This window comes from Notolepis coatsorum (assembly GCF_963971535.1).
Source record: "Notolepis coatsorum genome assembly, chromosome: 3".
Classification (NCBI taxonomy): Eukaryota; Metazoa; Chordata; class Actinopteri; order Aulopiformes; family Paralepididae; genus Notolepis; species Notolepis coatsorum.
This window is the reverse complement of record NC_140167.1, coordinates 135,433,404-135,458,160: the sequence shown is the minus strand read 5'-3', so window position 1 is coordinate 135,458,160 and position 24,757 is coordinate 135,433,404. Positions and strand designations below refer to the sequence as shown.

The following is a 24,757-nucleotide window of genomic DNA, read 5'->3' as shown; positions in this document are numbered from 1 at the left end:
TAGATACAGTAGATAGTGTTGTCACTGAAATATCCGGTCGGTACAGTATGCTGAAACAATGTACCATGTTACCTTGGTAAAGGCTTGATGGTTATTATGTTTCAGTCACTTTTGGGAAACTCCAACTTTAACCCAGCTGATCTAGGATCACATCCCACCATAACCGTCTCAAGTGTCTCCCCTACTCCGTCTTCTTCTCAGCCTTCCTAATGTCCTAATAAAAGATGGAAAAACTATGGAAACATTATGGAAAAATACCATTCACATTGGCATAAAGAGTGAGGAACTGACTTTGATTTTCTCTCTTTGTGTTTCTAGTTTACTTACGGCAACAAAGACCAGCCGTTGAACTCTGTGACGGTCCAGATGACTTTCATCCGACTCCTCTCAAAGGAAGCCTCCCAGAGCATCACCTACCACTGCAAGAATACCGTGGGCTACAAGGATGAAAAGTCCGGCAACCTTAAGAAGGCCATCATCCTCAAGGGCTCCAACGATCTGGAGCTCAAAGCAGAGGGAAACAACCGCTTCAGATACACAGTGGTGCAGGATACCTGCACGGTGAGTTACCTTGCTGTAGATACATACGGTAGTACAGTGGAGCAGGACACCTGCAGAGTGACTTACCTTGATGTAGATATACAGTACAGTGGAGCAGGACACCTGCATGGTGAGTTACCTTGATGTAGATATACAGTGGAGCAGGACACCTGCATGGTGAGTTACCCTGATGTAGATATACAGTGGAGCAGGACACCTGCATGGTGAGTTACCATCATCAAGAGTGGGTCATGTACTCTGGATCCATGATCCCGAGGGAAATTTGGCACTACAAATCGTTCACAGTAAACATTTAGGTAGACAGAACAAAGTCACGAATAAGAATAACAAAAAAAATTGCCAAAGAATAAAATAAGCCCAAGAATAAAATAATAATAATAATAAAATGAGACGATGACGATGTGAAGCCTGTCTAGCCCCTGGTGTCCAGTGTTCACCACTGGCTAATTGTTTCATTGTTAGAGGTAGTGAGAGCAACATTCTGTGTGAGGCTCTAGGTTTGTAGGCATGTATGAATACTTTACTCATTGTTAGAAGTAGTGAACGCAACCTACTGTGTCAGGCTCTACAGTAGGTGTGTACGATTCTGCAGAAGGTACTGCACCGATCTGCTAGATTTGTACACCATTTAGTTTCTCCTCTGAGCCGTTTCCCTCTTAGCACCGTGGAGGGGATTTTGTCCTTGTCTGTTTAATTCCCCTGTTCCTACTCACTTGGCTGCGAGGGTCTTTTTCCATAGTAAGTTACTCCACTTGTTTTCTTAACAGGCTTTTCCTTTTTAAGTAGCTGCATGGCAGCAGCGTTTTGTTTGTGGTATTCTGTAAATACTGCCAGAAGAATTAGTGAATAGAGATATAATTTAGAGCTCTTTATTATTTGGTGTTTCCCCTGTCCCTTTCCATCGCTTGGCGATTTGTATGGTTATGCTCCACATTTGCGTCCCACCTGCTGTTACCCTTGCATACAGATGCCTTATCGATTTCACCTATTAAATGTAGGTACGAAGGGGAGGAGACGGGTTAAAGACGGTTTATTTCAGCCTTGAGAGACAATTGACTTGGGATTGTGCAAAAGAGACTGTAACACTATATTAGGAAGGTGTTCCTAATGTTTTGCACCTGTGTTCATTTTGGACTGTGTTAATGCACACAATTACAACAGCGGATGGAAGGCAGGGTTGGTCATTATGAAACGTTTGTAACCTTTGCTAAATGATGTACTGAATTATGTTGCTCTTTTGTATTTTTTTTTGTGTGTAAATAATGTAATGTAAAAAGGGTAGGCAATTATAAGCCTCGGCTTCAGCCTACACCTTTTCGGTCATTTTTTTTTTTTTTTTTTATGTTCTACTACTATGCTTTGTAAAAGAAGGCCAATTTTATTTTTTAAATAAATCAATCAAAATGTGTAAAAAAGCATAATATTAAATAATAAAGAGTAGGGTGGCCCGGTCTAAAAAAGGTCTTTCACCTCCTGTCGGTTGTTTACAGGTGGATTGGTGAAGAGAGGAATATCATACACATGAGAAGATAACACCTGCACACCGATTGTACCTCTGCTAAACATTATTACATTATGAGAAAATAACACCTGCACATTGATTCTACCTCTACTAAACATTACAAACAAGTCTTGAAGTAAAATATTGGCTTATATCTCAGAGCAATATACAAAGAACAAAATTCCAGTGTATGTAATATGGAGATCTGATGCTCTGAAATCCTAAAGAGTACAATAACTAACCTATTCAATACATGTTTTCTGTCTTTTCCAGCAAGCGAACGGCAACTGGGGGAAGACAGTGTTTGAGTACAGGACACAGAAAACCGCAAGACTTCCCATTGTGGATATTGCCCCCGTGGACATTGGTGGCTCAAACCAAGAGTTTGGTGTCGATATTGGGCCTGTGTGCTTCTTGTAAATCCAACAGCAGGGATGCATCGAAGAGAATCCTGAGACTATGAACTGACAGCTGACGTAATCAGCCACTTTGTACATACAAGTACGGAGGACTATTCGGGCCCTGTGGCGAGATATTTATTGTGCCTTTCAAACTATTTCAAGACATCTGAGATTTGTTTGCAAGATAAGATGAATGTTTGGGAGAAATGCACATGCACATAAAATTTGTCAAAATTCAGAATCATTCCTCCTGTGCTTTATTGTATTCGTTTGAATATATGCTTCATACGTATTGAAGTCAAGTATAGCTATGCTCCGGTAAGAACATCTGACCGACTGAGGCAAGCTTTTATTTCACAAAACAAAGATGGGAACGAAACTACCAAAGATTTTTTGAATGCTTAAACATTTTGTTTTATAACTGCTGTGCATAGGCTGAGAACAATTCCACCAGAAATGTTATTCAAATGATTTATCCCACAATTATGGTTTCTAATCTTTTTCATTGATTTGCCTAATTTCAATTTTTTATACCATGTGTTTGAATATGAAATGCAAAAGTTGTGGTGCTAATTGAGGAAATGGATACGGCTGATGATGCATTTATCGGTACATGTATTTTCTTTTTTCTTTTCTTTCCAAGACCGTTTTGATAAAAGATTTCTGTATCCAGTTATTTTAACTCTTTACTGATTCCATCGAACATTAAAAGATACACTTTAAGACCTTCAGGTTCCTCTGTGTTAGCTACCTTGTCTCCAAAAACTGGGATATGATGAGATTACCATGTAAATCTTTTTTCACAGGTGCTGTTTTTGTAAGTAGTGTGATCCACGACCACGTGCACTTCTCCCAGCTATGGCACAGGGCAGGGGTTTGGGGGGGAAGACGAATAAAGATCTTTCTGTCGTTGATGGAGAGGTGAAATCAGAGTTGTGTGAAATATGTGATTTGTATAATTTCCTATATTTTCTTTTTCGTCAAAAGGTTCAATCTTTTACATGGATCTTAAAAACACAGAATGTTTATATTTTTTATGCATGTCAGTTTCCCCCTCTATTTTCAGTATCTTTGACGTATATGCTCTTTTCATAACAGCTTTTTGAGAGAATAAGGTGGCTTTGGAGTGCCTGTTTCGCTTCCATGTATTTCTTGCTATGCAACAAATTAAACAAAACGCTTGTTTATCCCCAAAACTCTTGTCATATTAATTTAGGTTTAGTTAATTCCTTAACATTTTTAGTTTAGCTTTCTTTAGCTTTTTTATAAATGTATTTATTTTTAATTTCTAGTATATCCATAGGCATATCGGATTGAAAAGCTTGTTTGCAAAATACATAGTTGTGAAAAATGTATTATTTCCTGTGTAGCCTATGTATTAGTCTAAAGTTGTGCCTGAATGTTGGTTTCCGTTACCCATTTGGTTCAGATTTATTTTTGTTTGAGGTAATTTGATGATTAATTTGAATGATTATATTTATTTTGAACTTGTAAATATTCTCTTGACTTGGCTTCATTGCCTACTAAGATCTGAGAATAGAGGCAGAGGAATAGGATATTCCACACTGGAAGCAAATGAGTTTCAATCTTTGAAATAAACCTTGAAAATGTTTCACTCTGCCTGTTCTTATTTGAGAAGAGTCGTATGATAAACTCTGCAGACCAGATGTACAGCAACAGAACACTTCAAGGACGGTGTGCCAGGAGCTTCACACATGGCTGCTAAGGACAAGACTATACAAGCTTCTGAAAGATGGGGAGCACTCATAATGTAACTCAATATACAACTGTAATACTTTGTAAGAATGTATGTTGTTCCTATGGTCTACTCTAGGGCCTGTCCAATCAATACATGGAAGGAAGGAAACTATATTTGCCAAGTACATATACCAGGAATGTATCCTCTGTATTTAACCCATCCTACATTAAAGGAAACACTCGAACATTATGGGAAATGCGCATATCCAGAGTGAGACAAGAATATTGATACCAATTTCCTCTGTGCGTTTAGTAGAAACTGGCTGCAAGCTATCCTGGCTTAGCACAAATGAATGGAAGCGGATACAGACCAAATAACCTAGGCTAGTGGTCCGTATCCGCTTCCATTAATTTGTGCTAAGCTAGTGTAACCTAGTGAACCTGGGACCACAGGATCCACAGGCGGCCGCACTAACCAACTGAGCTAAAGGGTCAGATCTGTTAGCAGGTGCTGGTTGACTGCGACTGAGTTTACACTAGGCTAGCTTGCAGAGGAGATTGGCATCCATCTTCTTGTCTGACTCTGGAGACTATGGTAAATTGCATTACCCATAATAGAGTGTTGCTTTAACTATTTAAGAGCAGTTGGCATCCATAGTCTGGTGCCCGAGGACCAACTCCAGCTGTGGATGGCAGGAGTACATGTAGCATGTATTTTATGGACAACTCTCTCTGAAGCTAGAAACCAGATAACTAACATAGATCTACAAAATCAGTCTGCTTTCAATTTTCTGTGTAAAGCAGCTCCAGAATTCTTCTTGACATCACAGGTTTGAATCTTAGACTTGATCATGTTTATATAAATTGGGCTGTTATGAACCAGAGCTGAACAGTATGCAGTGTGATAATGTATACAGAACATGCATGGAATTAAACCTTTTGGCTCTTGATCTCCACCTGCTGGTCTGATGTGGTAAACACACAGGTGTGTCCCTCCCATCCACTTCCCCATAGATGAAAATCATCTGAATGTTAAAAGATACTCCCCCCGCCCTTATAGGCAGTAAGGTGAAGACTGTATCGTTTCATCCCGTTCCCACCTCCCCGGAGTACACAATTTTCACTCTGGGTGAAAGATATATTGGTGTAGATTTAGGAACAAAAAGTTCTCCATTGACAAACTAGCCAATTTTGCGCAATCATAATTTTAAAGTCGGGTCCCCCATTTTCAATTCATCATGACATTTATGACATACAAATGTCTCCGTAATGGTATGATTCTGGCCTGGTAGGTTAAGCCACTGTTCGACGCAGGTTCTATATCTATCCCACCGTGTCTGTGTAAAATCTTGTACACGTTCTTTCTGAACGGAAGTGAGATGCATATAACATTGTTTAGAAACCTTTTTGCAGTCGGCCGGGTAGCGCAGCGGACTAAGCGTCTGTCTACCAACGCAGAGACACTGGTATCGAATCCAGCTGTCAGCGGTGCCTCCGGCTTGGCCGGTCGTCATACTGACACAATTGGCAGCCGGAAGCCGGTGGGTGGTAATCTGGTCGTTGTAAACAGCGACTCCTACAGGTCGGTCAGGGCGCCTGCACAGCGAGGAAGGGATCTGGGTGTGGTAGTGTGCCCTCCCACGCGTTACACTCACCCAATGAGAGTCCTCACTGCCAGGTGAAAAGAGGCTGCTGGCTGTCTCCTATGGATCGGAGGAAGCATGCGGTAGACTTCAGGGTTCCCTAGACCGGCAAGTAGGGGGAAAATGCATGCAACGACCAGGAAGGGGAGGGGGGAATTGGCATAACGACAAAAAATTGGGATGGTAGGAAAATACAAGAAAAATAGGAGGAGAAAAAGTGGATAAAAAAAAGAAACCTTTTTGCGAACTTTAGAATGTGTTTTTTTGTCCATTTTCGTCCGTAACGTTAGTATGTGTCATTTGTTGACACAGGATGTCCGTATCCTCGCAACAAAGAGAGCTGCTATTGGTCGAGCGCAAGATACGTGACCGAACTCGCACCTATTACGTCAAATAAAACTCTGCGGTGACCAAGTATCCGTTCGCAAGGAAAGATCTAGTCCCGACTAGCCACTTCTCAGCCTTCACCATACGGCATATTACCCATGAAAGTGAAAACAGTGTGAGGAAGAAACCTTTTAGAACCGTGTTTTTTGTATTGAATTGTACATCAGTAGTAATTGATATGATATAGAAACAACAAATCGATAAAAAGGTTAGCGTTTCATGAAATAACAACAAATTACAGAACAAATCTGTGATTATTTCTGCTGTAACATTTGTTTTAATAACTGTAACAGCAAAGTCATAATTTGCATACAAAGTAGAACAGGAATGGTACTGTATACTGTATATACTGTACGGACAGAGGCTTTCACAAAAAGTGCTTTCTGGTGCAAGAGGAGAAGACACTAAATAGATGAGAAAGTAAATATAATGCCGATGCAAGTAAATACTGAAATGGCGAATTTCAACCTATTCAAAATGTATAGCAAGACAAAATTATTTAAAAAAATTGTAAAACAAATAGTCAGAATGTGATTAATTACAATCAACTAGATAAATGTGTAAAAGGGAACGTAAGTAGTAGGAGCTACATCATGTCAACTCATGGGCAAAAGCTAAAAGTCTGGCATTTCAGTATGTGTGTTAATATAAGACAGATTCGATTTTACTTGTCTAGACAGGCTGTGCCTGGCATACAAAAAGGAATGTATTAACAAGGTGAACTAAAAGGGGGCATATAGGCTATTCAACAGAAATGTCAACACAGTCGTACCATATGAAAAGTCTTGCCACAGAGTGTGTACCATGGGACATAGTCGTACTATTTACATCCTTCATTGCCTGTACAAAGGGTCAACAAAGCAAAGGGTCTCAAAACGACTCCATCCATCTTTTTTTTTCTTTTACAAAAATAGTGCTTTCTCTATAATCGGATTTTGAATTTGACCTCTTATCTAAAACCAGATTCCCTGTCAATGCAAATACAGCGCTAACATCTCGACTTGACTAAAGACCTCAAATTTGGCACATTCTCATTACAAATGAGTTAGACACAGGGAGGAGTCTTCTTGGCATCAGCAGCGGCCGTCTACCGGGTCGAGAGAAAAGACTGTGCCCTCTAAGGTTAGTCCCATTGTGAACCCCTCCTGAAAGACAAGCACAAGAAGCCTGGTAAGTGATGGAAGTTATGCTGTATATAGATGTACGTCCACCTTATTATTAAACAAAAAAGTATAATTTGGCATGATGGCATACTGCTCCAATGTGTTTTAATAGCAGAAGTATTCCTATTGATGATATGTACTAGCGAGTACTCGAGTGGAAGTACTCAATCAGTGGTCAGAAAGACTGTATTGGTGCACCTCTAGTGAACATGAAACATTTTGACGTTACTACAAACGGAAACAAGGGTATTTCTACTTTATTTCGTAGGACAGTGAGTGACAGGAAGTCGGGGGTAGAGAGAAGGCTGTTGACATGCAACAGAGGTATTGGGACGGAATCAAACCCACAACGTTGCAATTACATGGTATGCGCCCTAGCGTGGTGAGCCACTGGCGCGCCAGTGTGTTTCTTTCTTCTATTAAACTCATGTTGGGAGTAGTATGCTGTCATGCAGATTTTTTTTTGCCAGAATGCCTGTTAGTAGCAAAGACGCCACACACCAACCTGCTCCATGTCGAAGAACAAATTCAATCAATATTCAATTACTATCCGATGACATGTTAACAGATTAAACACAGTAGTAGGTTGAGTGGTTTGATTACTGCACTCGGTCAAATACAGTAGGCTGCTGCAGGTGCACAGAGACAATTGAGTTCCGTAGGTGATCTGCACACTGCTATGAGGTGACCAAGACTTCAGTCTTTTAGCTAAATATTTCTAAACCATGCAAAACAAAAAGAATGGGACACAAAAGGAATGTAAAATGACCTATTGGTTCTGTTTCATGCTTGGTTATCATGCGTTTTCCACATTTAAACAAAAAATTCCGCAAGGCATGCGTCTAGCCCCTTTCGTGACTGTGATGCAAGCCCTGCTTGAATACGCAGTCACTTATTCCCACGTTATATATTCGTACTGGCCAATCGCGTCTCGCTCTTCGCCATACCGAGATATACCTCATCTCCAGTACCTACTGTACTTCATTAACGAAAACAATGCACCCATGCACTTGACCAGGCCCCGCCCCAGTGTCCCCTATAAGACACCGGACATGGTCATACTCGCCCTTCCTCTTTTTCGTTTTCCATCATGGACGTGCAGTGCATTCCATGAACTAGTTGTTATGATATGCAGAGAGAAATTGAACAAGGTTGGGTTTTCGCCGGAGATTTGCCAGCCCCTGGAATCTTCTCGGCACGTTCTGACAGCGCATCGGGCCTGTCCTGGGGTTCCTCGTCTTCTGACAGCGGATCGAGGGACGACGCGCGGCGGCTAGCTGTCATGGCTAGGCCGCACCCAGGTAGGGTCTGCGCCACTAGGCATAACAATGCTGGCGTTAGTGATACTGCTCGTTGTCCCGTGAGACAACCGAGTTGTGTATTGGCGCAAGGGGCAGGATATCTGGGTAAATGTTGTCGTTTTCCCGGTTATCCTGGAGCGCGCGGCTAACGCTATGCTACGATGCTGGGTTACTGTTCTTTTTGATTCCCCTCTGAGGGCTGTCTTTTTAAAAAGGTCTTCCCTCCTCTTAACCATTCATGCTGACGGTCAATCTGTGTTTACCTTTGTCATGGGTGAATGGGCTGAGGCCTAGGGCTGGTGTGCTTTTTGTGAATTTATGAATGGTGTGCAGGACTGGTGTTTCTCTGGTCTGCATCCCCTTAACATTGTGTGTATGGGCTAGCCCATTCTGTTGGTGGAGTTTTAGTTCATTTATTCATTAACCCCTTCATGGGTGCACACCACAGTGGAGGTTGCTGGTTGCAACCACCACTGGTGCTCCGTGCTTGTGAAGCAGGTGGCATCAGTCCTTTGCCTCTGGCATGTTGGAACAGTGCCCCGCCCGGCCGACGCCATGAGGTGAGTCGGCCCGGCGGGTGGCTGGTGGGCTGTTAAGCCTATACCGCCACGGTATAGAATTAGCAGCGATTAGTAACATTGTTCGAATTGCTGTTTTTTCTGTCAAAAATGGTGTCGGGTGGCGGGGCCTTGAAGGCCAGCCGACGTTGAAACATCGCGCAAGGTTTTGACGTTATTAGCTTTGACCTAGCCGCAAGCTATAACCGCAGGGAGGGCTAGGATGCTGTTAACACTTGTTTACAGACATCTTGGTTGGATTAGTCTCCCTTTGAGGGGGTGAGAAGTTTCTTTCCCTCCTCAGGGCTCCCCTCTCCGCAGAGGGACTTTGGTCTTTCCGCTGGAGCGCGGGCGGTATTTGACCTAGGCCCCACACCGCCTCACACCGAGCAGCCAGAGGTGAGAGCACGGCCTCGCCAGCGGCTGTGGCAAGGCCCTCAACCAGCGGCCATGTTTCCCCCGCCTGAGGTACCCTGGGCACAACGTCAACAGGTGACCGCAAGGCCGGCAGCCTTGGCGGTCGAGGGATCGGCTACATTAGATGAGCACGCCCTAAAAAAACGTCGCCGTCTAGCTGTGTGCAGCTCGCTCTCCGGTCACTCCCCCCCCCCCCAACACCAGCGGGATAAGGGCTCTGATTTGTTTCCTTTGGCTGCGGGCCGCGTGTCTTCAATGAAGCACAAGCGGCCCCACGTTTAGCTTCTCATGGGGACAGGTGCTGACACCCAGTTGATGGCTTAGACTGGGTCTGTCCGTGAGAATGTTGTGCTGTCAAGCGGCTCCCACGCCACACGTTCTGCGTCTGTGTTTGGTTGAGCCTGGTGTTACGTCTGTCAACTACAAAGGTTGTCAGCAGGGGGGCTCGAGACCTCTTGAGGCAAACAGTGCGGGTTCCCCCGACCTCGCCTTCGCCAGGCCGGGTATCACGTTAGTGCCTCCCACTCCCGGAAGACCGGCAGTGGTCTGGCAGGCGCGCGTGATTTGGGTGGTAGTAATATCACTGCAGGGCTACGGTGTGTGGGAACCCACCCTATCGGGCAGTGTGGGGGCCTCACACCTTGCATGTCCAGCTGTAGAACAATTCCTCAGCTGTCCATGCTGGAGGGGTGTTCAGTGGGGGAGCTTTTGTCACCTAGTATGATGTCAGCTTCCCCCGTATCAAACCGGCCCTTTCTGTCGGGGTCCCCCCTTGGGTGCGATTGCCTCGTGGGTAGTGTCAGGGTCCGATGTCCCGACTCCACGGAACGCTCTGCTCGCACGGTTAGCGGGTTGGCTACACACAGCGGGCGGGACCGGGCCGCCTATCTACAGTTCCTAGCGGACCAGCGCCAAATGGCGGCGGGTGCGTTTTGGGAGTATCATCACATATGGCTACAGCAGTACCATATGTCGAGGTGAATGGAGAGAACACTGAGGCAGGGACTTGTGTTTACACAACCCCACCTGTTTTCAGGTTTGGTACAGACCCTATTGTCAGGGTCACCAGCAGTGACAGCTCTGGTCAACGAGATCCAATCTCTGTGGGCGAAGCAAGCCATCGTTGTGGTCCCAAAGGAGGACGCAATGCGTGGCGTTTCCTCCCGGTATTCTCTGGTGCCCGAGAAATCGGGAGGGGGGGTGTCAGACCCATGCTGGACCTGTCCCATGGAAGGTTCAGCATTTTGGACCGTCTCCCACCTGTTGAACGCTGTCAGGTGGGGGCCTGGTTCTCCTCCATAGACCTGTAGGATGCGTATTCGCATCCCCGATCTTCCATCCTAGGGCTTACCTACGCTTCCTTTGCAGGGTTTAGCGTATGAGTACCAGAGGCTGCTGTTCGGCTATTCTCTGGCTCCCCGCATCTTCACCAAGTGCGTGGAGACCGCACTGGTCCTTGGCGTCAAGGTAGATCGTCAGGTCTCATACCAGGCAGGTGGTGGAATTCCTCACAAGCTTGGGGTTTGCTGTAGACTGGAAGTAGAGTACTCCTCTTCCCAGTCAACGGGTGGAGTACTTGGGCTTATTCTAAGCTCAAGGTCTATATGGGCATCCCTCTCAGAGCATGTTATTGACACGCTCGGGAGGTTCCGTTCTAGGACGGTTACGGCGCTGTCCGTGATGCGCCTGCTCGGTATGATGGCATCTGCTCATTCCGTGGTCCCTCTTGTCCTCCTCTTCACCTCATGAGGAGGATACAGAGGTGGTTTTCCAGTATGGAAATAGACCCGGTGAGAGGCAAGTGGAAGCGGCTAAGGTTCCCATGTCAGTACTGGGGGACCTCGACCTCTGGGGAGGGCCTGGGGCCCTCACCAGGGGGGTCCCCATGGGCAACAGGCTATCACACGTCACAGTCTTCACCGACGCCTCCCTCACTGGGGGGGGGGGACGCGTCGGGCCAATGCAGTAGGGGGCAGCTGGCAAGACCATGCTGCCCGGTCTGCGCTACATTCAATGTGTTGGAATTGAAGGCAGTCCTTCTGGTCCTCAAACGGTGTTTTGATCAGGACGGACGACACGACGTCAGCGTTGTATATCGACAGACAGGGAGGAGTACGCTCCCCCCGTCTGCACCGGGCGGCAGTCGGCTGGCTATGGGCGTTCTCCATCTGCGCAGCCTGAGGGCTCTCCACATCCCCGGCAGGGTGAATATGGGTGCAGGTGTGATGTCGCGGGGCGGTCCTCACCCTGACGAGTGGGGATTACGTCCAGACATAGTCTGGCAGGTCTGGGACCGATTCCGCGGCCGCCCGGGATTCTGTACGTTTTCCCCCCATACATCTGATAGGTCAGTTGTTGGAGCGGATACGTCGGGAGCGCAGGACCTTGATCCTGATCGCGCCGGACCGGGGCACAGCTGTGTGGTTCCCGGTCCTGATCCAGCTCTTGATAGCCCCGCCGTGGCCTGTTCCTTGGTTGTCGCTGTAGTGATTTATACTAACCACTAGATGGCCCCATCTACCAGGGTACCACGACCCAGTCTCTATAAGTATGATAATGAGACACCTGTTGCATGTTGACATAATATGCTACCTACCTACTACCAGGACCTAAATAAATGATATTAAAAGAACCCCAGTTTCTTCATTGATGGACAGAAACATTACATGGTACCAGGAGTGTAATCACGAATCGTCATGATGGAAAGTGTGAAGCCGCCGGACGCTGTGAATTGGACTGGTAATGTGGATTATGAGTGGCGTACCTTCAAACAGCGTTCCATGCTGTACTTGATGGCTGTTGGACTGGAAGGAAAGTCTGAAACGAGGCGGATTTCACTGCTTCTGACCATCGCGGGACAACAAGCTGTGGAAGTATATAACACGTTTGTGTTCGCCGATGCAGAGGACAGGGAGAAATTAGCGGGGGTTGTCAGGAAGTTTGATGAACACTGTTCGCCGAGGAAGAACGAAACCTTTGAAAGGTATGTGTTTCGCTCGAGGATGCAACAGTCTGCTGAAAGTTGTGATGTGTTTCTAACGGACTTAAAGCTAAAAGCTAGAACGTGTAATTTTGGAGATGTGCACGATTCTATGATCCGTGATCAGATTGTGTTTGGCGTACTGGATTCGAAACTGTGGGAGAGGTTACTGCGGGAGACAGAGTTGACCCTTGACTCTGCTGTGAGAATATGTCACGCAAGTGAATTAGCAATACAGCATGCCAGAACATTTGCGGGAGACGCTAAAGACGGAGCAGCAGTTGCTATGGTAACGAGGAAGCCCTACAACAAGGGGGAAAGGCGGTACAATCAACAAAAGGGATCGGACACTTTTCAATGTAAAATATGTGGTACTCGTCATGCACCAAGACAATGCCCAGCATATGGAAAAATGTGCCATAAGTGTCAAGGACAAAATCACTTTTCCAAGCAATGCTTTGCCAAGGGGAAACAAGGCAGAGGTGAACGTGTACACACAGTGGAGGAAAATGACCTGTGTGATTCCTTCTTTGTGGGCATGATGACACAGGATGAGGACAAACAGACAAGAGTGAATAGAGTGGAGCAGGACAAGTGGACCGAGCCATTGCATATAAATGGAGCTGTAATTGCTTTCAAACTGGATACAGGAGCAAAGGCTAACATGATAAATGAACTTCACATCAGAAACATGAAGGTGAAGCCCCACATTCGTCCTAATCCCATTCCACTCAAGGCCTACAATGGACAGCCCATCCCCACAAGAGTGTGCAGACTGAAGGTGAGAGTTAAAGGCAAAGAGCATCACCTCATGTTTGTAATGGTTCCAGATGGACATGACTCACTGTTGGGAGATGAGGCATGTGAACAATTGGGTTTAGTCAAGAGGATGTATAGCATAAAAACAAATGCACAGAACGACGTAGAGACAGTAACAGTAAGAAGCATTTTGTATGAAAGTATTCTGTACTTCTGTATGACAACTATTAAAGAAACTTGACAATAGTGGATCAGTATACTGATGTATTCAAAGGGTTTGGTGTCTTACCATACACCTACAAGATCCAACTAAAAGAGGATGCACAGCCAGTCATACATGCTCCCAGGCGGGTTCCAGCACCGCTCAGAGAGAAGGTGAAGCAAGAGCTCGACCGAATGATGTCACTGGGGGTGATAAAGAGAGTGGAGGAGCCCACTGAGTGGGTGAATTCGATGGTGTGTGCCAAGAAGCCAAATGGTGATATACGTCTGTGCATGGATCCAAAAGACCTAAATGCAAACATAAAAAGAGAGCATTATCAGATTCCAACAAGAGAGGAGATAACAAGTGAAATGGCCGGTGCAAAGTACTTCAGTAAATTGGATGCTTCACAGGGCTTTTGGCAGATCAAACTGCACGAAGACAGCACAAAGTACTGTACATTCAATACACCGTTTGGCCGCTACTTGTTCCAGAGGATGCCTTTTGGAATATGCTCTGCTCCTGAAGTGTTCCACAGATCTATGGAGCACATACTGGAAGGTATAGAGGGAGCACGGGTGTATGTGGATGATGTGGTGGTGTGGGGATCCACACTGGAGCAGCACAATGAGAGACTCATCAAGGTTCTGCAAAATGTCAAAAAGCATGGACTAAAGCTCAACAGAGCAAAATGCCAGTTTGGTGTGAGAGAAATCACCTTTCTGGGAGACAAGCTTTCGAGTGCAGGTGTCGAGCCTGACATCTGCAAGGTGAAAGCTATAGTGGAGATGCTGAGACCTGAGGATAAGCAAGGTGTGTTGAGAATGATGGGAATGATAAACTTCGTTGGAAAGTTCATACCAACTTTGTCAACGAAGACAGTGCACCTCAGACAGCTGTTACACCACAAGTGTGACTTCAAGTGAACTGACAGTCATGAAGAGGAGTGGACAACACTGAAAACTGCTCACAACGGAACCAGTGTTGACATTTTTTGACCCGTCCAAAAGGATAAATATTTCCACTGACTCATCCAAAAATGGGATTGGAGCGGTGCTGCTACAAGCGGATGGAGATGATTGGAGGCCAGTTGCCTATGCATCGAGAACGATGACAGTAACTGAATGTCGCTATGCACAAATTGAAAAGGAGTGTTTAGGACTAGTCTATGGATTTGAAAAATTCCACAGTTATGTGTATGGCCTACCAAGATTTGTGGCAGAGACAGACCACAAGCTGTTGATCTCCATCATAAAGAAAAACCTCAGTGAGATGTCACCACGCATACAGAGACTGATGATGAAGCTGCAACGATATGATTTCGAGCTGATATACACACCAGGTAAACACATTGTGATGGCTGATGCTCTGTCCAGGGCAACGACAGGGCCCTCTTTCAGGCGCACAGGTCTCTGTGGCAGTTCCCTGTGCTGGGCCAGGCGCTGATGGTTTGGCTGTTGAGAGGGTGAGTCTGGAGGGGATGGACCCTTCTGCTCCCTCCACTATCGCGGTTTACGCGGGTAGGTGGCGTATTTTCCAAGAGTGGTGTAGAGTGGGGGGCTTGGACCCGGTGTCCTGCCCCCTGCCCCCCTTCCTTCAGTCTATTTTGGATAAACTGCCGGCTTCGACGGTGAGGGTATATGCCGCGGCTATATCCTCTTGTCTTGTGGGGTTTGAGGGCGTTACGTTATTCAGCCACCCTCTTGTGAAGCGTTTCCTGCTTGGCGCTCGGCGCCTTAAGCCGGTGGAACGTTCTCTGTCTCCGAGTTGGGACCTCCAACTGGTCCTCGGCCGGTTGTCTGAGGCCCCGTTTGAGCCTCTTGAGCAGGCGTCTTTGGAACAGTTGTCTTTCAAGATTGCATTCCTGCTGGCCATCACCTCCGCTAAGCGCGTGGGTGAGCTTTGTGCTCTCTCGGTGCAGCCTGAGTGCTTGTCTATTCGTGTCAATAGCAGTGCGACTCTGAGGCCTAATCCAGTCTTCGTGCCAAAAAAAATTCCGGAGCTCTTTTCGCTCCAGGGATATTGTGGTTCAGGCATTTCATCCGCCTCCTCACGCGAGTTAGAGGCGAGCCTTCACCGGTCGTGTCCCGTCCAGGCTTTGGGGGTTTACCTCAGCCGGACTCAGGACCTCAGGGCTACGATCAGCTCTTTGTTTGTTACGGTGGCTCTCGCACTGGTAAGGCACTGTCCAAACAGCACCTGTCACATTGGTTGTGCTAGGGCATTGCCCTTTGCTATACGTTGGCTGGGCTGGCCCCCCCTGGGGGTGTCAGGGCGCACTCCACTCGTGGGGTGGCGGCCTCTGCCGCCTTGTTAGGAGGGGCCTTGGTAGAGGACATCTGTGCTGCGGCCTCCTGGTCCTCCCCGGGTCCCTTCGTTAGGTTTTACCTCATGGACATGACTGGGGGTTCTGTCTCCCAGGCAGTTCTGAGGTCTGGGACCTCCCCTGCGTCCCGCCCTTCGGTGGGTTAGCAGGGATGTGTGGCGGCCTCTGCCGCCTTGTTAGGGGGCGCTTCGGTAGAGGACATCTGTGATGCGTCCTCCTGGTCCTCCCCGGGTCCCTTCGTTAGGTTTTGCCTCATGGACATGACTGGGGGTTCTGTTTCCCAGGCGGTTCTGAGGTCTGGGACCTCCCCTGCGTCTCGCCCTTCGGTGGGTTAGCAGGGGTGTGTGGGTGTGTGCCACGGGGTGATGTGTCACACATGGTCCCGCCTGTGCTGTGCGTTTTTAGGGGTCTCTAGTTCCCTCTTTTTCGCACTTTGGTGGAGTTGACTGCCGCACCCTCTTCACTAGGATGACCTAGTTATATGAGTACTGGCTGAGCGTCTCGCTCTTAGCGCGCCCTGAGGTCCCTTGGTTGGGTTTTTCTATGATGGAAAACTTTTTCCCGAGGAAGGGCGAGTATGACCATGTCCGGTGTCTTATAGGGGACACTGGGGCGGGGCCTGGTCAAGTGCATGGGTGCATTGTTTTCGTTAATGAAGTACAGTAGGTACTGGAGATGAGGTATATCTCGGTATGGCGAAGAGCAAGACGCTCAGCCAGTACTCTTATAACTAGGTTATAGTCATAACCTTTCGTTACTAGCCATGTTAATGTGCACCATCAAGCACTGCTTAAAAGCGAGCGGTGGGTCCAAAATATATCAGATATACATTTCAAAGGTACTCACCGTTGCATTAGGGTTTCACACACACACATGGCAGGGTTTGAAAGCTTGGCGTTGCTAATAAACATTTTAAATCATTTTTATAAACGAGTAAAAAAATCACTGAGCTAGCCTTGGCTAAAATGGCTGCTTCCGCATTTTGACGCAGGAGCGCTGTGATTGCTGGCTGCTTTGTCACGTGCCTGGTGCGCCCAACAATCACAGCGCTCCTGCGTCAAAATGCGGAAGCAGCCATTTTAGTGAAGGCTAGCTCAGTTATTTTTTTACTTGTTTATAAAAATGATTTTAAATGTTTATTAGCAACGCCGAGCTTTCAAACCCTGCCGCGTGTGAAACCCTAATCCAACGGTGAGTACCTTTGAAATTTATATCTGATATATTTTGGTATTCAAGCAGGGCTTGCATCACAGTCACGAAAGGGGCTAGCATGCGTCTGAAGGGAGATTATAATGAGAAGCATTTAAAAATATATATATACTACTGTACATTAAAGACGACTTTAAGAAATAATTTAATTCAGAAAGCATTTTTAGTAACAAGCAGTTTGGAATTAGTGACGGAACACTTCCTCACTACTAAAAAAATATTATATTCATCCTCTTGCCTGACACACTTGAACTGAACTGAAAGAAATACAAACAAAACGTAGGTAACTATCTGCTGTAGTAGAGTACACCCGAAGCAATTCATAGACAATTGATTTGACCTAATGGTATACATAGATGTAACAAAAATGCTACTATAATATCCCGGCCACACACCATTATGCCCCTCATCTTCGCAATTGCACTTCACATTAAATATACATTTTGAGAGCTGGCTACTGGGCAACGGAGTACACGGATGTAGAAAAGTTAAACATGTCGCATGTACTTGGCTAGGGTCTTTGTAGTTAACAACAGCATGCGGTAGCACTCATTGCATTCAATGATGAATTGAAAATGGGGGACCCTGATGTAAACAAGTCGAAAGTCTTTCTCTGGTCTGCATCCCCTTAACAATTGTATGTATTGAGCTGTACTGTACTGTACCCATTCTGCAATCTGTTAATAAACTTTTCAATCAATCAATCAAAGACCAAGATACAAAAACTGTCACAGCAAAAACAGAGGTCGGTGTGGGTCAAATTAGGATAAAGGTACAAACCATCTCTGACGCTGCAAAGGGTAAAGGGGAGAGAAGAGGTGGAGAGGGAGGGTTAAAGCAGAATTTCAGGCAGGAGGAAGTAGAAAGAGTGCACGGATAGGAAGTGGGTAGTGCAACAGTGCTTCCTATTGGCAATAAATTGGTAGAAAACAGTTTTGCTGAAGGAGCCAAGCATCTAGAGGTTTGTTGGAACATGCGCAAATGTCAGTTGGATATTAATTTCCCAAAGGCAACACGTTATAATTGTAAACGTTTTGTTTGTTCTCGATTTCAGGTTTTACGTGGATAATTACGTAATTTCTATGGTTCATATGGACATTGTGTCCGTGCCGCCTCCAATAATAGCAGTGATATTTGAAGCATAACTTATCATTTCTACAACTATTAATTCCTTCTGGGTAGAGGGGAAATTGCTATTCATACTTCCGTGCAGCAGAGGTGTAAAGTATTTCTAACAACCCATTTCCACGGTGACAATCGAATTATTAGGCTACTTATCTGTCAAAGGTTCTTTGCAATAAAACATTGTGACATTAGTCCCACCAAAACGCAGAAGTATTGAAATATCTCCACATACTGTATGTGACCCAATGCCAAATAACATCATACTAGACTGGATGACTCATAACAAGAGCCCTTATCGTCCAAAAACATGGATGCCTGACGTGCTTAATTCTTTCAAGAACACTGAACAAACACTGAAATAAACAAGATAGAACATTACATATACTTTAAGTCACTGTTATGATATGTGACCAGGCACAGGAGACTCGGGCGTATAAAGGTATATTGGGTCATGTCTCCAGCACCCCCACAGCCGTAGCTACAACGACTTGTATGTCAAGGCTCTCATCCACATTAATTCATTTTCTCCCCCGCTCTGATGATTTCAGAATACCGGAAGTGTTGCGGTGGTCTATAACCTGAAGAGAGTCCGAGGGGTGTCGCTTTTTTGAGACCCCAAACCTAAGGGCAAAACTTTTTATTATTATAATATTATATATATATATATATATTTTCCTATACTTTATTTCATTTTCCAGAACTGAAGAATTAAGTGAGAAATCCAGTGTTACCCAACCACATGGGTTCCAGTCTGGTCCTATACGGGTTTGGCCATAGTGGCCAAGTTCTACTGTTCACAGACACGCGGTCACCTGCATCTCATCCAGCTTTGACTGGATATCTGGCGGGAAGTCAGCAGCCCCACAGGTGAAGGGATCAAATGGCTCAGCGCCAAATAGGTCTTTCACTGAAAGAACAGACAGGAAAAAATACATTAAAGGTCCAATATCCTGCACATTGATTTGAATTTGAAAGTGAATTCAAGTCCATGATTACATCCTACAGAAGTTAGATTTAAAAGATTCAGAAACAACTAAGAACAGAAAATGTACTTTTTTGAATGCCCCTTTTAGTTTTGTGTTATTTTCATTTAGTTTGTTATTTCTTCTTTTTTATTGTGTTTTTATTTCACAAGTGTTATTTCTGTTTTTTAAATAAAAAGACTAAATACAAAAAAAAGATAATTTAAATAAAAATGTATTTAAAAAAATTAAATAAAATAATACTTTGATACAGAATACTATTTCCTTCAGAATTATTCCTTTTTCCTTCAGTGAGATGGTATGACTACTATCACTAGTGCGGTTGCATTGGAGAGAGCTGGGACATTTTCTGCTGCCAACTCGTCCAATCAGCTTATAAAATGTCCTCTATCATTGCACAGAAAGAGAGCCAACACCCCAGCTAAAATAATTTGGTTCAATGGAGAGTTCTGTATCGTATAGCTCTCGCTCTGCGTCACTCTCTGCACTGTCCTCGCACACGTGCACGCGCACTGAATAAAGACCACAATGTACCTTTAATCCCAATATTTGTCTGACCACACCCCTATCAGCTTACCCATATAAGCAGGGGTGGGGCCACCCACTCGCCTCCTTCTCGCTTTCACCACAAGGAAGTGCCTCGGTAGATCCCCACTTGAAGTGATGTGATGGTAGGAGAAGAGTTGGAAAACAAGGATACGTTGACATCATATCTTTATTTTCTCTCTCACTATTTTCGAGAAAATACGGCGATATTGTCTTCGTACTGGAGTGTCTGGAAGATGATGATCATTCTAAAAATCCTCCACCGGTTTTCGTATTGGGAGTTCGCGCCGCTACATGCCTTTCCAACTGCAGTCCTTGCTGTGTGCTGGTTGCGGTAAAGACACAGCTGGGCTGTAGGACGCGCCGCTGTTGTGAGAAGCGGTGGCTTCCAGGTTTGGTGAGTTATGTTTTGCTGGCAAGCTCCACTTGTCTGTTAGTGCTATGGGGGCTAGTTGACAATGTTTATGAAAACCGGCCCCAGACTAGGGTCCTTTGTTCAGCCTCTTAGGCGACAGAAGACCTTGGTCTGAAGCCCATTATAGTTTAACTAGTGGGCCACGACCATTAACACTGGTGATCCCTGTGTTTTCTGGACGAGTGGATGTTTTCTCTGTCACCGTGAGCCCCATCTTTCATATCCAAATGAGAGTATTCCTCACGAGGAAATATGGGCATAGATGTTCGGTAGCGGAAGATCTGTGTTCAAAGTCAGCTACAGGCCATTTGGGTATTGTGCTGGCTCTGTCGGGTGTTGGTAAAATCACCGTTGTAAAACTGTGTTAACATCTTGTTTCTCTTTTCTCTTAAAAAGTGAGGAGGGTTTCAGAACGGCGGCCTGTCTGAGTGAGTGTTATATCATTGTGTACAAGTTCAGGTGATAGCTGTTTAGCTTACGTACTAGTGGTGGCTTACTGTTAGCCAGTCAGCTGTTAGCTGCGGCGCTAGCCTGCTGTGATCACTAGGTGGCCTACCTGGCTAGGCTAGGAAATGTTAGCTTGCTGCTATCGGCCGAGGCTCAGCGCGGGGTGGCTCTGGCCCCTCGCACGCCGCCGCGGTTCCCAACTCCCCTCTCCCTCATGGGGAGAGGCGGGGGGGATTCGAAGCTCCCCTCTGGTTGCGTGCGCCGTTCGCTCGGCGTCTCGCGGGCAGGAGCGGTAGCGACCGACGGTTAGAGCGGCCGTTAGCTTAATGCTACTCTGTTGAACGTGCTTTGATTATAACATGTTTTAAACACTCTTGACTACGACGTCATCTTTGACAGAGGATGTTCGTCGAACCTGCCCTGGGCCAAGACGGCAAGGACTGCGTCAACAAGAGTGACCGTAGCGACGGGATAGAGCGGCGACGCTGCCCAGATCGACAACACAGGACGGCTGTGTTTACTACGGTGCCTTGAGACTGCACTTCGCTTGATCTATGCTCCGGGTAGGCAAGGTTTGGCCAGACCTTGTACACTTCTTCTGGCTTTCCCTTCTAAATGTTTTGTAAATAACGATGTTTTCCAAAAACGAGTGTTGCTGCACTACATTTAGGATACGACGCGAGTTATGTGTGAATTGTCTTGTCACTGGTATTTAGCTTCTCCATGCAAATCGGGTTGTTGTTACAGATGTGAAAATGATCTGGTTTGTTGTGTTGAGAAACATCATGTGTGTTTATATGTACCGTGTACTCACAACTAAGGGGGTTAACTAACCTATAAAGCTATGCTTGGTGACAAAATGAGTAAAGAATGATTCTTTTCTCAGCCTGTAATGACAATGAACAGTGTGTTCACATATTAACAGGTTTTTCCTGTTTTAACTGGCCGTATTAAGGGTAAAGTAGGAGGATTGTGTTTCCCCCCGGTTCCCTGGGGACTTCTTCATCCTCCTTTCAGACATGTTGTTGCACTACATTGTGTCACTGTGTGGTAGGGATACGATGTAACCCTTAGCTTGATTGCTGAGGTTGTGCTACTGCTGGAGACACTTTATTTTCCTAAAAGAAAAAATTGTTTGGTCGCTTTCGTGTGTGCTTAGCAAGGCCTGTGGCCGATACTAATCGAGAATTATGTATTCTCTCATTATGAAAAACGGCGTTCCTCTGTAGAGTGTTTTTGCCATTTTTTGTAGGTGATGATGGGTTGTGTGTGTCATGTGACCTACAACTGGGTTGGACTGGCCACAGAAGCACATGTGTAAGTTTGGTACCGGGGCTCTTGGAGAGCCCTCTCTATTCTGTGTTTTTTCCTTAGTAAAAATCAGATAGCAGGTTAGCTCATGCGCTGTGTGAAGCTGTCAGACGTTTCATAGAGCTGACTATGACTGTGTCATACTCTCTTTTTGTCATTACATCGTATCATGGGTGTGGGGTCGTAAAGGGGTGAACTGGTAACCTTTCCTCCCCCTTTTTTCTGTTGGTCAGGGGTAAACCCACCTGTCCTTCAAGGTTCCTGTCACGTTGCGGTTCGGCACGTTACAGGGTGAGGGGGGGGGTTCCTGGTCCCACGGCCTGGAATATTGGGCGTGTGCACCGCAGAAATCCCCCCGCCATAGAGTACGTCACCGTGCGCGTCTCTGTTGGTAGGACTTCCGTGTGCTGTTCAGGTCCATGTGATGGATCTGTTTCGGGGGGTGGTCAGGGCTCCTCCTCACCAAGCTCCTATTCGGGCCTTCTGTGAGTTGGGACGCCTTCCGTGAGGAGGGAGCCTCCTTCAGATTACAGAGCCTCCTCCTCAGATTGTCAAGGTGAGTGGACCCTCTAGAAGGAGTCCTACTCTATTGTGTATGTATTCGATTCAATTAGATTATTGAGTGTGTATGGGTTCAGTGCCTCCTCCCCGGAGAGCCCTAAAACCAATTTTTTACATGGCTCAAGGTGCAATATATTCTGTACAGCTCGCGTGGGAAGTCTCTCTGGGGATTCCCGTCTCCTTCCTATGGGAGGGTGGTGGGATGTAAAAATGTGAACAATTTTTACCCCCGGCTGTGTAGACTGGGATACATACTGTTGGTGCTTCCTTCTTTTCTACTAAAAAGAGTTGGAATTAGGAAGTATCACACCCCTCTTGTCGTTCCCCTGGGCGCCTTGGGGATTCAATGACAGGTCTAAATAGCCTGTTCATTGATGTGGGTGTGTCCCGACGCACGTATAGTGCTAGCTCGGGGTGTTCTGTAAACAGGCGACTGACTGGCACGCCTTGGTTGCTTGAGGTTAAAACGGCGTTTTTATAAAGCAACTGGGATGGAGTTTTTTTTGTCTTCCGACGACCAAATCCGACGACCTGGTTTGGTTATTGACGGATTCTCGTTCATATCTGGGGGATGATGACGGAATGGATCTGAACATATGTAGAGGGGTCTCACGCCCTGGGGGTGGGCCACCGGGCGCGGTTCGCCCGAACGTCTGGGTGGCGCCTTCTTTTCATGTTTAAGATCAACACGCATATCTGCCCCTTCTCCTGGAGTAGGCATGTCGGCATGGTTAGGGCACGGGACTGGTTCTGGTCACGCTGGTCCGGATCAGTTGAACCCGTTGTCCGCCGGGGATGCAGATCTGCTGTTCTGGTACCCTGAGGGACTTGGGCTTTTTTCAGGGGGAAAAATGCCAGGTCGGTCTGGGTGTCACAGGGTTAAGCGCTATGGAGACCCTGGTTGGGTACATTTTTTACTCAGCACTGTCGTAATGGCTTACGGCCATGCCAACCTGTACACGCTCGATCTCGTCAGATCTCGGCCGCTACACAGGTTGGTCCTGGTTAGTACTTGGTTGGGAGACCGCCTGGGAATACCAAGTACGGTGTGCTTGGGGCTGGTTCTCCATTCTTTTTCGCTCCTCTCTCACGCATGGCGAAGAGGGGCCTGTTGGGGTGGTCTTTGACCTCCTCTGGTGACCCTGTGCTTCCCGTATCGCCGGGCCCGGTCCGAAGTCATGTTTCGTCGACCCGTAGGCCTGGGTTAACCCTTTTTTGAAAACTGAAACACTTGTACTGCGGTATAGCCGGTGTATACCCGCAGGTGTGTTTTGGAGTTTTTTTCTTGAGGGGTTATAGGAACAACCACAGCATTGGGTAACACCAAGGTGGTTGATTCCCTGGTGTGTTGGAGCAGTGTCAACTCCCGGGTTCACCGGTTGAGGGTGCCCCTGCACGTTCATGACGTCTGCCAATCGTGTCAGCCTTCTCTGCCTCAACCCTCTGGGTGGGGGCTTTTTAAATGGAGGCTTGGTCATGCAACACCGCCAGCTTACGCCCCTTCCGCCGGTGCGGCTGTGTTCAGCTGTCCCCTCTGGCGCCTGTCTCGTCCGCAGTCTCCAGGCTAGGGTTAACAGCCTGTTGCCTGGTTTTTCCCCGGTGCGCTGCCTGCTTCCGTTGGTTAACCTTTTTTGTGTGCTTACGGCCATGCTGACTGCCTGTTCTGCAGGGTCAGTGTGCCAGGCGGTGTACTATTGGGGGGACAGGGCCCGCTCGGCTGAGGGGCCTTTGTCCGAATACGCTGGCGATGTGGGGGGCGGGGTCACTAAGTGCCCACCTGGTGGGGTCTTGATGCTGGCATCATGGACTTCTCCGGGCCCCCGTTCCAGGGGGTCCAGTCCCTTTGGTGGGTCTGGATCTTCCTTCGCGCTCCGCTGCTACGGCCTTGCCACGGGGTTGGGTTTGCCCTTGACCCCGTGATTCTGGGGGCAGTAACGAGGTTGTTCCCTCCGTTCCCGGGTGGCATGCGGGTTGTGCGTGTGTGTAGTCGTGGGGTCAAGCCACGGTCTGCTCACCCTGTGCGTTGAGTTGCTTGAGTGCCTCTTCTCACGGTCGGGTCCGTTGTGGGGGGCTTTCAGCGGGGTGTATTTGTCGCTCGGCCTCCCTTGTGCAGAGAGTGACGCTGAGCGAGAGCTATACGATACAGAACGTTAGGTTATGACTATAACCAAGTTCTGTTAGTATAGTGACGCTCGGCGTCCGACGCCGCTGCAGCCCTTGATCTCGCCTTGTGGTGAAAGCTTGGGAAGGAGGCGAGTGGGTGG

General features: G+C 46.7%; 2 protein-coding genes across 6 annotated transcripts in view; one reads left to right on the top strand and one right to left on the bottom strand.

Moving 5' to 3' along the window:
* The window catches only part of col5a2a (collagen, type V, alpha 2a), a 92,767-nt gene extending 88,692 nt beyond the window's left edge, over window positions 1-4,075 (top strand). The window contains exons 53-54 of the mRNA XM_084310229.1: window positions 319-561; window positions 2,336-4,075. Coding sequence (XP_084166355.1) covers window positions 319-561; window positions 2,336-2,482 — 390 coding nt within the window. The 3' untranslated portion in view covers window positions 2,483-4,075. The remainder of the gene's footprint in view (window positions 1-318; window positions 562-2,335) is intronic.
* Window positions 4,076-6,487: 2,412 nt separating this feature from the next.
* The window catches only part of gulp1a (GULP PTB domain containing engulfment adaptor 1a), a 485,247-nt gene continuing 466,977 nt past the window's right edge, over window positions 6,488-24,757 (bottom strand). For all 5 annotated transcript variants that reach the window (XM_084309768.1, XM_084309769.1, XM_084309770.1 and 2 more), the window contains 2 exons: window positions 19,043-19,137; window positions 6,488-7,336 (listed from right to left, as the gene is read on the bottom strand). In XM_084309768.1, coding sequence (XP_084165894.1) covers window positions 7,265-7,336; window positions 19,043-19,137 — 167 coding nt within the window. In that variant the 3' untranslated portion in view covers window positions 6,488-7,264. The remainder of the gene's footprint in view (window positions 7,337-19,042; window positions 19,138-24,757) is intronic.